This window comes from Lolium rigidum, chromosome 6 (genome assembly GCF_022539505.1).
Source record: "Lolium rigidum isolate FL_2022 chromosome 6, APGP_CSIRO_Lrig_0.1, whole genome shotgun sequence".
Lineage (NCBI taxonomy): Eukaryota > Viridiplantae > Streptophyta > Magnoliopsida > Poales > Poaceae > Lolium > Lolium rigidum.
In genome coordinates, this window is record NC_061513.1 from 300167260 (window position 1) to 300183786 (window position 16527).

Sequence of the window (16527 nt, forward strand, 5' to 3'; positions counted from 1 at the left end):
CTATAGTAGCATGTACGAAGCAAAGCAAGACTTTGACGAGATGAAGCTATAGTAGACTTTGACGAGTCAATTTGATTGTGCGAGCGAGACCTTTGCCAACAAAATTCCGGAATTCTGGATGTATAATAGTAGTTTTATGTTTAGGAAAATGAATACAAATTATTATGTCACATGCATGATGAATCCAACTCAGCATTGAAAGGAAAAAAAATGTTTGAAGAGCTGAAGCAGAACAATGAACATAGGTCGCTATGTTATGCACTGCCCAAAGTAGCTGCCTATTTTTGATTTTCCGTCTCCTGCTTGAGATTATATTAAGATGCCAAAGTCATTCCCATTTGTACAATGACATGCATAGAAAGAAATGTGGCACACTACAAAGATTTGGTGAGAACTTCTAAGCGTTTTGACAGTTGGTTTGGCGCAGAATCATTGGCTTTACCGAGTGTCGAAATTAGATACTCGCAAAGATCGATGGCCATTGCCGTGTGGCATTCTTCACCGAGTGCATTCTGTGGGGTTCGCCATGTCCTGCTTTTTTTTTTCCAAGTGTTGGTGGTCGGCAAAAATTGCCTTCATCGTATACCTTTACTTTGACGTGTTCCGCTTCTGGTACACGTGGAATATCCTCTTTGTCGAGTACCATATTCTTGACAGTCAGGAAAGAGCGAAAGCGCAGCTAAAAATGCGATTTCTGGTAGCGATTGATGAAACCATTACTTAATTTTGTGGACATTTTCAATCCACCAAAGATGACGCCATGCATGGCTACCGCTGCTACTTCATTTAAAGAGATCAAGATCGATCGACGTCGGTCCCATTCAAGTAGCTCGCGTATGTACAATGATTTGGCGCAAATGTTACTCCATTGTGCTGATCCATACTCCATAGTGATCTTCTGTGAGTAAATAGTCCATTAAATTCAATTCATTTCCTTTTTTTTAAACACGTCTAGAGGTAGTACAAATGAAGTTGTCACTCCATTGTGCTGATCAATTGCGATCCGTGAGTTAATAGTCCATTAAATTTAATTTATTTCCTTTATTTTAACACACCATATACTATATATAATGCAAGCACCAGATTAAACGATATGGATCACTGTACGAGTGTACAGTGTACACTAGGCAGCCTTGGTGAGTTGAAGTTGCTGCAGGAGACTCCTCTGGCGGGGAAGTATCCGGTGAAGCTGAGCTGCTGCTTGGCGTTGTCGAGCGTCACGAGCTTGTTCTCGAGCTGGAACCCTCCGATGAGCACCGGCGGCCCCGCCGTGCTGCTCGCCGCCTTGAGAAACGTGAAGCACGCCGTGTTGGTGTTCACCTGCGCCATGGAGTTGCCGCCGACCACCGTGAAGTTGGTCCCGCCCTCGAGCAGCACGTCCACCTGCGGCACGAAGTAGTCGGACAGGGACGAGCCCAGCTTGGACGAGTCGTAGCAGAGCTCGAACGGGGCCACGGCGGAGAGGAGCAGCTGGACAAGAAACTGGACGTGAAGCTGGACATGGAGCTGGCCATGAAGCTGGACATGAAGACATCCCATGGAAGCGCGAGGGAGGAGAGGGAGGCATGCGCGAGGGGAGAAGAAGAAGTCCAGGCCGGCGCCAGGCTCGGTCAGACCGGCCGCCACGCCGGTGTGCCCGGTCCCAGGCCCGGTCCGACCGGGCGCCACACCGGATCAGCCCGGCGCAGACCGGACGCCACGCTTGTTCCAGCCGGGCACTATATATCCAGTAAGCCTGGACGCCTAGCCCGGTTTCCACCCGGTGCCAGGTCCAGTTTCGACCGGCCTGCCCCGGTCCCAGACCCGGTCGACCGGCCATATGACCGGCCGACTCCGAGTCTGTCTCGACCAGATCCGATCTGGGTCGGTTTTCTATGTATCTTTTCGACCTGAGGTCGTCCTGAACCCCTATATAAGTGCCCAGAACGCCCTCATAATAGCTTTAGACCACGTTTAAGATAAACCCTAGTTCATAGTTGATTTCTTTACAACTCTATTGAATCTCTACACCATATTGCATTGATTTGGTGTAAACCCCTGAAAGTCTTGTGTGATCTGCTGTTCCATTGGGAATTAGACGGTTGCAACTTACCGCTTCGTGGTCGGCGGCTACGTGTGCAAGTGTGTGCAGTTGCAAATATCTTGCAGGGTTGAGAGTTGTTGCATTGGCGACAGGGACCAATCGAGAGATCTCGTTGCGTCATACAAGTTATCATCCACTTCATCATCCATGTATCTCCGCTGTGTTCTTCCCGTGATCATCATCACCACCGTTGCTTACTGAGAAGATCGGGCCACCCCTTATCAACACCGCTCCCCATGCATAATGGTTCCTGGGAAAACAAGGCATGGCCTTAGATTGTCTATTGGTACATGGTAAGCTAGTCGTTGTCACCTAGTTGCATGTGTACTGAATTCCAGTAGGTTCATAACATTGAGGTCCGAACCATACCGCCCTAATCCGTTTGACTATTGGAATCGTTTCTTCCCAAACGAGTTAAAGCCATTGCATAACATGCATCAAAAACACCATTTTCAATCGTACCGTTTACAATTAAACTAGAATAGGTTCAACGTCATCCAGTTCGACTAGGAACAAAAATAGTTCACGGTAGGCAAGTTCATTTATGGTGGTGACTAGCTTCCCAAGTGGGTGTTGACTACTACTTCAACCTAATGTATCTTCATTCAAGCCTTGGTAATAAATATGTGGGCGTAGAGGCGAAGGTGAGGTGTGGAGGGGCCTTTGCCTCCACTACTCATCCACAATCTTTCCAAAGTAAAGGGTTCCCTAAGATATTTACTTTGTAAATAAATTTTATATTGTTCGCAACCTTTCTTCCACACATGGACACATATGTGTTTCTTCATATATATAGGCACGGCAAGGCCGGCGTGTACAACACGATTACAAACGTGATACCCACGGAATATAAACGTAATACCCACGCATGTACATATATGATCAATTCGTACTAACCTCTAACTAATCATACCTTAACACCTCCACTTCCCTCGAGCTCTCCTCCGCCTTGCTCTTCCAAACGTCGGTGACGATGTCCTTCACCTGAGCGTGGAGGCGGCGAGCTGTGTCCTTCATCTCGCCCCATTGCTTCCTTTTCTTCGACGCGGCCTCCGCCTCCTTCTCGACAAGATGCTCCAAGGCCTGGCAGCTCTCGAGGACTGCCTCCATGCCCGTGGTGGCCGTCGGCGCCTCGCCGGCCGCACTCGTTTCGGCGGCCTGGATCGACTGCCTCAGCGAGGCGAGGCGCGCGAGCAACGCCGCATCCATGGGGCTGTCTCCCGGAAGATTGCAAGAGGCCCTCGTTATCAAGGAAAGCAGCTTCACTGCCACTTTTTTTTTTGCGAAACACAGTACAATCAAAGACGCTCATACATACGCGCACACACTCACCCCTATGAACGTATACACGCACACCCTACCCCCTATGAGCACCTCCAAGAGACTGCGTTGAAGAACTGAGTCGGCGGGTCTTGAGATTGACGAAGTCACCACAGGCGCCTCGCTGTCGACGGGAACGTCGCCTCCCACTGAAGAATATTCCGCCTTTTTATGAGACACCAAAGTGTCAAATCTGGGATTTGAACTCTGATGGGCTGGGGGTGCCACTGCCCTCCTAACCATCCAACCACAGGTTGGTTCTCGCTTCACTGCCACTTGAAATGCTGACTGTTGAATGATGCTTCTAAAAGTTGGTCAATTCTAACAAACCTGTCATATGTGGTCACAATGCACGATAACTCCTGAATTTGACCTGTATTCAGCAACCAATGTGTGAATGAACCCGATGAGGGAGCAAACAACATATCCTAATTTGATCAAAGAAGATCATACAACAATGGAGCCCTAAGTAAGCACTATATTGCTTTTAACTTGAATACAGATGTCACTCCGTGAGTTAATAGTCCATATCAAATGTAATTTATTTCCTTTATTTTAACACACATATGCAAGCACCATCTTTAATCATGTAAAGGACGTGGATCATGTAGACTAGCTAGCCAGCCCTGGTGAAGTTGAAGTTGCTGCATGAGAAGCCTCTGGCGGGGAGGTAGCCGGTGAAGCTGAGCTGCTGCTTGGCGTTGTCGAGCACCACCAGCTTGTTCTCCAGCTGGAACCCTCCGATGAGCACCGGCGGCCCCGCCGTGCTGCCGGACGATTTCAGAAACGCGAAGCACGCCGTGTTGGTGTTGACCTGCGCCATGGAGTTGCCCCCGACGACCGTGAAGTTGGTCCCGCCCTCCAGCAGCACGTCCACCTGCGGCACGGAGTACCCGGACAGTGACGAGCCGAGCTTGGACGAGTCGTAGCAGAGCTCGAACGGTGCCACGGCGGCGACCTTGGCGGTCTGGCCCAGGGCGCGGTCGAAGGCCGCGATGACGCGGCTGTACACGTCGGCGCGGAGCTGCGTGTAGGTGACGGTCGTGGAGAGGCCGACGACGAGCGGGCCGGCGGCGGCGACGGAGCCGTCGATGGCGATGCCGCCGGTCGCCGTGACGAAGTAGCCGGGGTTCCCGGCAAAGGGCTGGCGGAGCGGGACCGGGTCGGAGAGGAGCGTGGTGATGGCCTCGCGGTCGGCGGGCGGTGCCAGGTAGAACGGGCCGCCGCCGAAGATGGCCGCGCCCACGCCGTTGCCGCTGAACCCGGTCGTGCCGTCGCTCGGGAGGCAGAGCGCGAACGAGTTGGCCACCTTCTGCGTGCTGGCGACCTGCGCCGGGAACGAGGCGCTGGAGCGCCCGAGCCCCGCGACGCCGGCAGCACCGGACGGGGCCGCTGCGCAGGTGGCGGTGGCGGCGAAGGAGACCGGGGACAGCGGGTTGGCGCCGTTGGTGGTGTTGGCGGAGAGCGTCACGGTCGTGGTGGTCCCGCTGCTGCACGGAGTCGTGATGGCCGGCGCGGAGAGGTCGAGGACGAGCGCGCGGCCGGCGCTGAGGGGCGCTGTGTACAGGGCTGTAGACGCCGCGCCCTTGTTGATTTTTATAAGCAGCGGCGCGCTCGCCGCCGTGCACGCGCACAGCGCGAGGAGGACGAAGACGATGACTGGTTTGAGTTGCGACATTGTGATTTTGGTGCTCGATCAGCTCAGGTTGATGCTGTGAACCAATGCACGTACGTGCGGTATATATAAGCTGGAGCCTAGGGCTCGAACGCTCGATCCATCTGAAGACTATTCAGATCAGATGGACCAATGCATGCGTGGTCAACATTGCGATCAATGTTGCTTGACGAACCAGAGTTCCATTTTTCTACGTTATCACAGTCATAGTATCTGATTCTTCTCGTTCGAAGTCCAGCTCCCTCATGAGCATGGCATTATCCAATTAAGATCCTGCATGCGTGCACTAATTTACATCCAGTTTATGTGGTCTCAGTGTTCACAACTACATTCTCCTTTGAGTTCTTCTGGACCGTGCGATTCAGCTAGCAGTGCAGATTGACAATATACAGTGATAGCAATACGGAAACTACAAAAATGTAGCTCGGGCTACTTTATTGTACGTAGGCCATTTTAATTTTTTTTTTTTTGAAAATGTCATTTTAAATTTCCAAAAAAAAATCTGAAAATAATTATAGATGTTGACGATCGTGTATTGTACCAACAAAAAAATCTCAACTCAAAACACCTTGTATTTCTAGCCACAGAAATGACAAAATCCAACTTTTTTGGATGTTTCAAAATGTGCAGATTTCTAGTCTTACTATTTTTTTGCAGCCTTTTCTTAAGGATTATAACGCTGGATAGCTTTTTATATTGTTAGAAATAAAAAAAGCCTATGTCGTTTATTGACCTCTCTTCCCCAATGCATGTTCTCTTTTTTCTCTCTATTCTCTCATGCATGTTAGACTATTGGCGCATGCACTAATTGATGAGTAAAGTTATGAATTTTCTTGGTCTAATTAAATCGGGGACCACGGAGGGAGTATAAGGCATTCTCGATTTAAATTTTTGCATATTTATAGAATCGGTTTCGCTAATTCTCTGAACTATCTTAGTAGAACTATCTTAGTTCTCATTAGGGTCTTGCACCATGAGATTTTCACCGTGATCCGTGCACTTGGGTTGCTGGTTGGGGTTGCAATTGGTTCCTTTTTAGTTGCAACTGAGGTTGCAACCAGGAAAAATGCCTCTAGACCGTTAGATTTTCTTTGTGATTTGTGCTAATGGTGAGTTGTTGTAGCATGTGTTGTGAATGAGATTTGATGACACCATCTAACCGATAACTAAGTAATTGATAGATCTCCGTCGATCGAGAACTAGTCACACCTTTAATTTGAAGAATACAGCAATGCCTACATGTAAGATTTTTATTCAGATTTTTTAGAACTTCAAAATGTCATTAAAAACGAGCTATCTTCCAGATAACCATATAGTACTATAGTTACAAGAATTGCATGCGTGTTCGGGTGATCAATGTTTGCTTGAGGAACCTGAATTTCTTTTCTTTTTTCGACGTCTTCAAACGCACCACGTAAGATCGAGTCGCATGCACTGATTGGCAGCCGATCGATTGACAGTCCCATTTCCATCACATGCATGGGTTAAGTCGTTAGCAGATAAGATTTAGTAGCTGGATGAGCTGATGGTCGATGTCGCTCAGGGTGTGCACTGTGCTTGTACATGCATGTCGGCTGGGTTGCTTCCTTCCGTCATCACCTACCATGGTACAGCTGTCCGAAGTGCACAGCTTCCAGATGTTTTGACTGGATCGCTGCAGGTTTGGCAGGATTCGATCGAGATGCATGCATCAATCACGCGCGAAAGCAATTTACGAGCTTGGCGGCAACGCCGGAAGAGAGGCCAGGGGAGCGGCAACGTTGCCGTCTTCTTCCGTCCTCGTGTTAAATTATCAGAGCGAGAGCGGTCACCATTCGATGGGCCACGGCGATGCCGGCTTGATTTCTTGGAGCGGCAACGTTGTTTTCTGATGTTATGGCGCAACCACCCGCTGCGGTGCGGTGCATCGACCGTGTGATCGGAGTCGTGTGCGTGCCGTCTGCAAGCCAGCCCTGTTGTTTCCCTGTTTACGAACGGACGCGCGCGGCAGCGACCCGTCTCGGCGACTCATCGATTCGCTCGCTAATCAGGATTTATTGGATTCATCGTCGCTCACGCACCGCACGGCACCCACCTCGCCGCCCTCTCACCCAACCAAACCATGGCTCCTCCCTCTCCGCCTAGATCCCGCCGTCCTCCTCCACCACCAACGCCGCCCCTACCTCGCCCTACCACGGCGGCGCGGATGGCTTGCTCGCCGGAGCGCGCGGTGCCTCGTCGAGCTCGCCTGCCCGCTTCCGCGTGGGTGCTGCACGACGGACGCCCTGCCGGCGATGACGAATCTGCCCGGGAGATCAAGCGTCCTACACCCCCGCCGCAGCACCGCCTACGCACGACCCCGGTGAGGACCTCTATCCCCGTCCATCTTAACAGTCCTTGTGTTCAAGGAATCCCAAATCCTCGCACGGCACTACCAGCCTCGATCCGTACAAACAAAAATGCGTCTTGTGCTAGAGCATCAGAGCCAATCTATACTAGTGCACGTACTGCTACTATATCTGCTCTTCCTTCTACACTAGAACCAAATTCAGATTCCAAGCTTTTACAAAAAAGACTTGCAAATTTCAGAGGTTGATCCAACCACCAACGATTTGCTGTCTAGGCCTTTCAGCTTCTAATCACCGCATTTGCTATCCGTATGTATATGTATATATGCCTTGTTCTGCTGTTCAATATCATGGACAGCAGCAGCAGTCGAAACATATTTCACCATGACAATGCAGGTTCATTTTCTTGATTCACCGCTTTTTTTTTAAAAAAAATAATACTAGTAAATCATCATCTACAAAATACTCTCTGCATGCATTTATCTATTTCTTTCTTTCTGTAAAAGCATTGCTAGTTGGATGGTGTTCGTTGTTTACATCAACTGCTCTGTTGCTTTTTGCAACCTAACTCCGACTTCTGGATACTTAGCTTTGATTATGAACATATAACTTCTTGTGAGAGGGCATCGACCGGACCGTGCGACTGGACCATCTCAAGGAAGGTTCCCATCCAAGCAGAAAGTCTAGGAAATCCTATTCTACCTCATCCTGGTAATTTATCCGTCCTTTAGATCTCTCCTACCTTTTCCACTTCTGCTAACTCCAATTGAGATTATACATTATGGGTGTCTTCTTGCTTCAGATTGGACAGATTTGATGTTATTACATTTTATTACAGGGATTGCCTGGACATGATCATTCAATGCTAGTTCTGGAATTTCTATTTTCTACCTGATAAATACCATAGGTAGTCTGTTAATTTGAGATTCTATCTTTCTGTGCTCTGATATGTGTTTCACTGTCATGGCTAACATGGGAATACTTGTTTGTGATCCAAGTGCATTTCTTAGATGTAGTTAGTGATGTTTTATTCATGTATTTGAATCAAAACCTATCCATCTATTCAAAAGCCTCTCTCGATACCCTCTGATTCTTGTTTGCTCTCTATCTCAGGCTACATACTACCTCACCATATGATGGATTGCTGCACCTTACCTGCCATACCACCTCGTCTACTTGCTCAATGCTGCCTCCTTTTACAAGCTCATCAACATCGGTTTCCAAAGGTTGGGTTTTTTTCTTTGTTCATGCTTGGATTAGATTGCTGCCATGCTATCCAATACTGTTCTGCATGGTGCTCTGGGCCGTGGCATTCGTGTCACTGATGTCTCTGCGTGTTTGTGCAAGCCAAGCACTATACTTCACTGTTCTGATCTGTTAGCTTGATTCATAGAATCTCGTTTCCATTTCTAATAATGTGCAAACATTTTCCAATGTGTGAGGTGCATAAGCATGTGGTGCGGCTCGCCTTCTGCCCTCTATCCTGCGCCAGGCCGACTCGCCGGTGGATGTCCACGTTGCCCACAAGGCAGGCGTCCCTCCGACACGCTGCTCCTTCGATAAGAAAGGGAGCTGATGCTCCGACGGCATTCTCTTCTCTGAAAGTAAGCACCTTTCTGTCTATTCCCCCCTCCTAACTCTTGGCTTGGATTTGCGTTTAGCCTAGACATTGGATGATGTCGACAAATCTGCTTTGTTTGCATTGTAGAAAATTCCGCCGTCTGTGTAGATCTCACTGCTCCTAAGCAGCGATTTGGTTTATTATTGTGTGAGGTGTTTCTGGTAGTGGAACATGTTGTCGTGTTTCCTGGCATTTCTGCTTCCTGTATTACTTTTCTCGTTCATTCTTATTTATAGACACTCAAATTGTTGGTTGTGCTTTATGTTTAGGATCTGCTGGTAATGTGTGTATTAAGAATAAAAATAAGAATCAAGGTGTTAAGCCTCTGTACATGCAACATTTATCTCCTTTTCTCCTACACGTAGCCAGCTTGTAGAACCATGTTTTGTTGTTGCTGCTAATTTTTTCACAATGCCCTCGTTGGAAATGGACAGAGTTATTGAATTGTTGTATGCTCAAGTGCCCAGCACAGTATTTTAGATGGCTGCTATCTCGAGTCTTTTGTAAGTAGAGTGGATACTTAGCTTCGATCCTGACCATATAATTAACCTTTTGTGAGAGGGCATCGACCCGACCGTGCAGCTGGAGCGTCTCAAGGAAGGTTCCCATCCAAGCTACAAGTCCAGGAAATCCTACTCAACGTCATCCTGGTAATCAATCAATCTGTCCTTTACATCTCTCCTACCCTTTCCACTCCAGCTATCTCGAATTGAGATTATTATGGGTGTCTTCTTGCTTCAGATTGGACAGATTCGATGCTATTAGATTTTACAGGGATTGCTGGACATAATCAGGTTCTGGAATTTCTATTTTCTGCCTGATAAATATGATAGGTAGTCCGTTAATTTAAGATTCTATCTTTGTGTGCTCTGATATATGTGTGCTTCACTGTCATGGCTAACCTGGGAATACTTGTTTATGATCCAAGTGCATCTCTTAGATGTATGAAATGATGTTTTATTCATGCCTTTGAATTAAAACCTATCCATCTATTCAATGCCTCTCTCAATGCCCTCTGATTCTTTTTTGCTCTCTATCTCAGGCTACATACTACCTCACCATATGATGGATTGCTGCACCTTACCTGCCACCTCGTCTACTTGCTCAATGCTGCCTCCTTTTAGAAGCTCATCAACATCAGTTTCGAAAGGTCAATTTTTTTTCTTTGGTCATGCTTGGATAGATCGCTGCCACATGCTATCCAATACTGTTCTGCATGGTGCTCTGGGCCGTGGCATTCGTGCCACTGCTGTCTCTGCGTGTTTGTGCAAGCCAAGCACTATACTTCACTGTTCTGGTCCGTTAGATTGATTCATAGAATTTCGTTTCCGTTTCTAATGTGCAAACTTTTTCTAATGTGTGAGGTGCATAAGCATGTGGGCCGGCTCGCCTTCCACCCTCAAACCTGCGCCAGGCTGACTCGCCGGTGAATGTACACGTCGCCCACATGGCAGGCGTCCATCCGACATGCTGCTCCTTCGACAGAAAGGGGAGCTGGTGCTTCGAAAAGTAAGCACCTTTCTGTATATTCCCCCCTCTCTAACCCTTGGCTTGGATTTGCGTTTAGCCTAGCCATTGGATGATGTCGACAAATCTGCTTTGTTTGCATTGTAGAAAATTCCGCTGCCTGTGTAGATCTCACTGCTCCTAGGCAGTGATTTGGTTTATTATTGTGTGAGGTGTTTCTGGGTACTGGAACATGCTTGTTTCCTTGCATTTCTGCTTCCTGTACTACTTTTCTCGTTCATTCTTATTTATAAACACTCAAATTGTTGGTTGTGCTTTATGTTTAGGATCTGTTGGTAATGTGTGTATCAAGAATAAAAATAAGAATCAAGGTGTTAAGCGTACGTACATGCAACATTTATCTCCTTTCCTCCTACATGTAGCCAGCTTGTAGAACCATGTTTTGTTGTTGCTGCTAATTTGTTTCACAATACCCTCGATGCAAATGGACAGACTTATTACAAGTTGAATTGTGTATGCTCAAGTGCCCAGCAGGGTATTTTAGATGGCTGCTATCTCGAATCTTTTCTAAGTATATCAGCGTTTAGCTATGCTGACCATGATTTGTTCTTGTCCGAGGAAAACACAAACTAATCGACTCTGGTGGCCTTCTTCTTCGACTCCATGTGCTTAGGTATGTTTCTGGTTCCTCTTTGTGTTATGGCCATCTTGCCGATGACCCTTGTATGAATTATGGTGATGATGATGATCTGGTCACCTAGTTTCTTAGCTGTGTTCCAAAGAATTTGGCATCTGGGCCTGGGTATTAGAGGTCATGGTGCTATTATTTAAATTTACATTATCAGTTGCTGAATTTGTACCATTTAGACGATGTTACCACGTTTCGGATTTACATGGCCATATTTGCTTAGTAATTTTTCGGTAGCACTCTTGTTTGTGCTGATCTGGACATGATCAAAGTGGCAGCGTTTTTTTGTGATTGAAAAACACCATGCTGTCTTTTTAAAGATGGAATCTGCAGTCCTACTAGTAATATTCACGAGCGCTGGCTAGTAGTTACCAATCATTCAAGCCTTTGTTCATCCTGCTGGTTAAAATATGTTGCTGGCCTGAACAAAGAGCATGAGCATGCAAATCTAGCTGAATGCACTCTTCATGAATCTTGACGCAAGTTGTTGTACTTGCACACATTCTGTTACTTGTTTCCTTAGCTCCAAATTGTACTCAGTAGGTGATGCAGAGATTCTAACCCCCTTGTGTTTGCATTTCAGCATGTAAAGAAAGAAAGATTAAGAAGGATGAGCCAGATCCTTTAACTTTCTCTGTATGCATGTAATCCAATCGGTCTGGTGCAGAGGTGTTGGGACACGGCCGCCATTGTGTGCCCTTGTGTCTAGCTCAAGTCGGTTCGAGAGTCTAGCGTGACCTGGAAAGCTGTCGCTGGCCATGGCTTATGTGTAACAATTGCTGTTTCGGTCCTTGTATTGTTTGGCCCATGTAACATCCTTCTTGTAATGCTCCAAAATAGGAGTTGTAATAGTGAGTTGTTTACCTTGCCATGTTTGTAGTCTTTGGTCACGAGTAAAAAATGGGTTGTGCTCTTGGCACTATTTATTGTGAAATTGTTTTATCTGTGATCTAAATATTGAATAAACAGCAGAAGTCATGCTGAAAATTTGTAATCTTGGTAACTATTTTTCCCTTGAAGAAAAACTTGTTTATTGTTATTTTCTATTTGCTGCTAGTAGCAGCAGTAGGTAGAGGTGCAGCTCACTCCCGCTCAATTGCATCAAGACTATAATACTGTACAGGAATAATTCTGAAAGCAAATGAGGCAAGTACCCATTGCAAGTACCCATTCTGAAAGCAAATGAACATGTGTTCTAATATCGTGCCAAAAATCGAAGGAAAAAATGATAAATCTGATTTTTGCGAACAACAAATCGAAATGCTCCAAGCAGCACCAAATGTTGTTATTTTTGCATAAAGCACTAAACATGTCATTTCTCCCCATAAAGTTGCTTCAGGTTAGAAAACATTGTCATGCTCGTTGTAAAAAAAGTTCAGAACGTTTTGAATTTTATGCTATTTTGTTATTGGAAGCGGAGCATATGAGGTCGGGTTTAAAAATGCATTCTTGCTAAATAGCATCCTACTCAGACCATCTGCATCCAAACAACGAGGATGGTCCTAATCAAGGAGGACGACCTACACACAAGCACATAAATCCTATCCTAACCTGCTACATAGCGCAGGTACACAGAGAAGATCATGGTGCAATCTTGAAGACCCAAATGGCGCAAAAGAAAAATCTTGAAGCATCCGACGTGCTTAACTTCGTACAAACTGCAGCCACGAACCTATAGAATGCTTGGGCCGACTCGGCGCCTCCTATGCGGCTCGGCATTGCGACGATCAGTGCATGCGTCGTGACATCAACGTTTGAAGTCCCCGGCGAGCGTGTCCGTCAACATGATTGCATGCTCTAGAGGAGGGGCGGTAATAACCCTATCTCTCAAGCCAATTAGATCACATAAATTGCATTCCCACGGATCGGCCCTGTTAAACTCGATTCGAGCCATCCATCTGGGTTGAATCCAACTGCCCGAGTCTCATCTTGAACACCCAATGGCGCAAAAAAAAGATGTTGAAGCATCCGATGCGCTTAACTTTCTACAAACTTGAACCACAAACCTATATAATTCTTGGGCAGACTCGACGCCTCCTCTCGCGGCTCCGTATCTAAAAAAGGGTATATATGGTGCATCAATGGAACCTCCACGGAGGTTTGCGACGGTGGCCGTTGGATCGTGCTTTGCAACGAATCTCGGCCGTCCCTTTGCTTTCACCGCCCGGTATAAAAGCGCTCCCCTGCGTGGAGTGAAAACCCAATCGAGGTGAAAATATCCCCCGCAGCCTCAGCCTCTCCTGATGCAACTTGGCCATCCCCGCCCTTCATTCTTCCCCCGCACAACAGCGCCGCGCCCGATGCCATCCCCGGACTCTCTATTCGTGATGGTTGGTGCATGCGTCAGCTTTTGAATTCCCCGGCGAGCTTTTTTGCCGTCAACATGATTGCATGTTGTGGAGGCGGTGCGGAAATAACTCTAGCTAGCTCCCACCCGCACTCTGGAGCCAATTAGATCACGGGAATTTCGTTCCAGCGGATCGCCCTGTTAAACTCGATTCGAGCCGTCCAATCAAAGTTCCAAAACCTCATCTCGGCTCGCGAGGCGAGACACACTAATCGCGTTGGTGAATCCAAACAGCCCACCCTAAACCCTCACACTAATTGCGCAGTCTCTGAATTCAGTTATCCGCGCTAACTCCCGAGCCAAAGTAGTTAGATCGTACAAATTGTGTTCCCGCGGATTACGCTATTATTAAACTCGATTCGAGCCGTCAATCTACGCTGAACCCAACTGCTCGAGTCTCATCTCGACTCCCGAGGCGACACGCTCCTAGCCCCAAACTCACACTAATTGCATAGTCGCCCACGCTAAACACTCACACTAATTGCACAGTCGCACTAAAAAAAACACTCACACTAATTGCGTTGGTGAAACCAAAAAGCCCACCCTCCTCTCCAGTCTATTTCCCTTTCTCATTTTCCCTCGATAGATTGAGCAGCCTCCCACCCTCTCGATCCCGCCGCCGGCACAGTCCCTCCGCCTCACCGCAGCGCTCCTACCTCCCTCGCCGGCCACCCTCCGCCGCTCCCTAAACCAGCGCCGCAGCGCTGGCCCTCCTCCTGGACGAGCACCACGCGAAAGAGGGTGCGCGCCGGCATGCTACTGACCATGCTCGCTGGGCTCCTGGTGTTGGCCGCCCGAGCCATGGAGCTCCACGGGTTGACCCATTGGCCCTCCGACGGGGACAGCAAGGACGGCGAGACCGTGGCTCTCTCCGCCGACGGCCGCCGGCAAGAATAATGGCAGGGGGTCGATGGAGGAAGGCCTGCCCGGGCTGCTGCAGCCAGCGACCACCTCCCTGACCTTCTCCCTGCGCCGGCAATGTCCCTGGACCTGCTGCTCCGGACGCCGTCCGCCTCTCCGTCCCGCTGCTGCCTCCCAGCTGTGAGCACCCTTCCAAATCCCCTTCCCTTTCCATCAGGTTGAATGAATGATTGTGTAACCCCGGTGGAAAAAACCACACGAATCCCTCCTGACACTACTGTTCTAGGGTTAGGCAATTCCTCTGATTGTTAGCCCACCAATCTTGTGCATCTGCAGGAAATAGAAAAACTCCTAGCCCATGCTCCCATCGGAAGAAGAAATAAAGCTCTGGCTGCTGCTGCCTTTTAATTTATCTGTACCCATATTGTTAGTACTAGCACAATAGCTTCAAGTGTTGTGAAGGGGTTCTGGTTCCCAAGGTAAGGTTGGCATCAAGATTTGTGAAGCCCGGCCGCTAGTGCACATACGTTCTTGATTGATTTTTGTTACTTTTGTTTCCTGTTGATGGATGAATGGGAAGGCGGTAGAGAGAAGCATGCCATGTGTGGAAGAGGGGAAATCTTTTTTAGCTCGATTAGGAATTTGTCGGCTTATCATGCATACAACTCGAACTGGCTTCTTTTTTCTTTCGTTTTTTTTACTTACTGTCATTTCGGTTTTCACTAAGGTTTCGTTACTAACTTACTGCAGCTACCCGTGGCTTCGGCTTCTGGCTCGGCATCAACATCCGCGTAGACGAGTGGTGGTCTAACTTGGCAGCCGATGAGGGGCGCTGATGGTGTCGCCGGAGAGCACACCGCTATCCTCGTGTCAAGTTGCTCGACATCAACTATGGTGAGGAGGTAGTCCCACTCTCTTCAACCCCTTACGTTTCCTATGCATGGTTGCTGCAGATGGTAATCTTCTCGTGTGTTCTTGCCAAATGCAAGGAAGATGCTAGGAGAGGGCAGGATTCCCATAAGAAATTTTGTAGGAAAATTATGTGTCTTGAGGCCGGTCCGGATGTATACATGTTTGCATAGTGTTCAGGTTCTAGACATGTGTGCTCCAATTTGCAGCAGCTGTGTGGGAAACTGGTGGCATTTGTGTTGTCACCATTGCCCCTTCATATTTTATTGTGATGTGGTCGGCTTATAATTGTACCTTCTTTCATGCAGTGTTGGGTAGAGGCTTGAGCCCCTTCATTTTGACACATGTTCTGCTTCTTACTATTCTTTGCCCCTTCATAAAAGTTTTCGTGTCGTGGATGATTCTTGATAGGATTTTCACCGGTTCTCCGTGAGAATTCTTACTACCAAAAACTGTCCTGTCTTCTTTACTAGACTTCTAAGGCATAATGTTTGAACCACTCGTTTTTCTTTACTAAACAAAAAGAAGGAAATCATTTCATGTCAAGTACAGGTTTTGCTCTATTTTGTACAAGGCACGGGTCCGAGTGTGAAGAATTTTGCTACCAAATCTGTCTTGTCTTCTCTCGTTTCAGTGTGAATATTAATCAGGTTCATTGCCAAGATTCTTATTACCAAAGCCTCGTATGTCTTCTTTAATCATCTTCACGTTGATTGAATGCGTAACACCGGTAGAAAAAACCACATAGCAATCCCTCGTGACATCGAGATGCGACAAGTACTGTTCTAGGGTTAGGCATCACTCCGATTGTAGCCCACCAATCTTCTGCAGGAAAACCTAGCCCATGTTGTTGTACTCACATCGGAAGAAAAAAATAAAGCATTGGCTGCTGCTTTTTAATTTATCTGTACCCATATTGTTACTAGCAGCACAATAGCTTCAAGTGTTGTGAAGGTGTTTTGGTTCCCAAGGGAAGATTGGCATCAAGATTTGTGAAGCCCGTTAGTGCACACACGTTCTTGACTGATTTTTGTTACTTTTGTTTCTGTTGATGGATGAATGGGTTGGTGGTAGAGAGAAGCATGCCATGTGTGGGAAGAGGGGGAATCTATTTTCACTCGATTAGGAATTTGTCGGCTTATCATGCATAAAACTCGGCTTCTTTTTTCTTTCGTTTTTTTGCTTATCATTCATAGGGGGTGATGAAACTATCATTCTTGTTTGAAGAT

General features: G+C 47.4%; 2 protein-coding genes and 1 long non-coding RNA gene across 3 annotated transcripts; 1 reads left to right on the plus strand and 2 right to left on the minus strand.

Annotated features, from left to right (window-relative positions):
* Positions 1–1098: 1098 nt before the first annotated feature.
* On the minus strand, positions 1099–3292 carry LOC124664455 (probable aspartic proteinase GIP1). The gene is made up of 2 exons (XM_047201972.1): positions 3005–3292; positions 1099–1470 (listed from the first exon to the last, which is right to left on the minus strand). Exons 1-2 carry the CDS (start codon positions 3290–3292, stop codon positions 1099–1101), a joined length of 660 nt encoding a protein of 219 aa, XP_047057928.1.
* Positions 3293–3968: 676 nt separating this feature from the next.
* Positions 3969–5103, minus strand: LOC124667369 (chitinase CLP-like). The gene has a single exon (XM_047204661.1). It carries the CDS (start codon positions 5079–5081, stop codon positions 4020–4022), a length of 1062 nt encoding a protein of 353 aa, XP_047060617.1. The 5' UTR covers positions 5082–5103; the 3' UTR covers positions 3969–4019.
* A 5016-nt stretch (positions 5104–10119) lies between these two features.
* On the plus strand, positions 10120–12100 carry LOC124665839. Its single transcript, XR_006990713.1, has 2 exons — positions 10120–11166; positions 11765–12100. It is a non-coding gene; the product is annotated as an uncharacterized LOC124665839 (long non-coding RNA).
* Positions 12101–16527: the final 4427 nt, after the last annotated feature.

Excerpts from the sequence above, each read along its gene's own strand:
- LOC124664455 (XM_047201972.1), bottom strand. The coding sequence starts at position 3,292 with ATGGATGCGGCGTTGCTCGCGCGCCTCGCCTCGCTGAGGCAGTCGATC. Across the intron at positions 1,471-3,004 it reads AGAGCTCGAGGGAAGTGGAG|CTGCTCCTCTCCGCCGTGGC; the intron begins GTGTTAAGGTAT and ends TTTCTTGTCCAG.
- LOC124667369 (XM_047204661.1), bottom strand. The coding sequence starts at position 5,081 with ATGTCGCAACTCAAACCAGTCATCGTCTTCGTCCTCCTCGCGCTGTGC.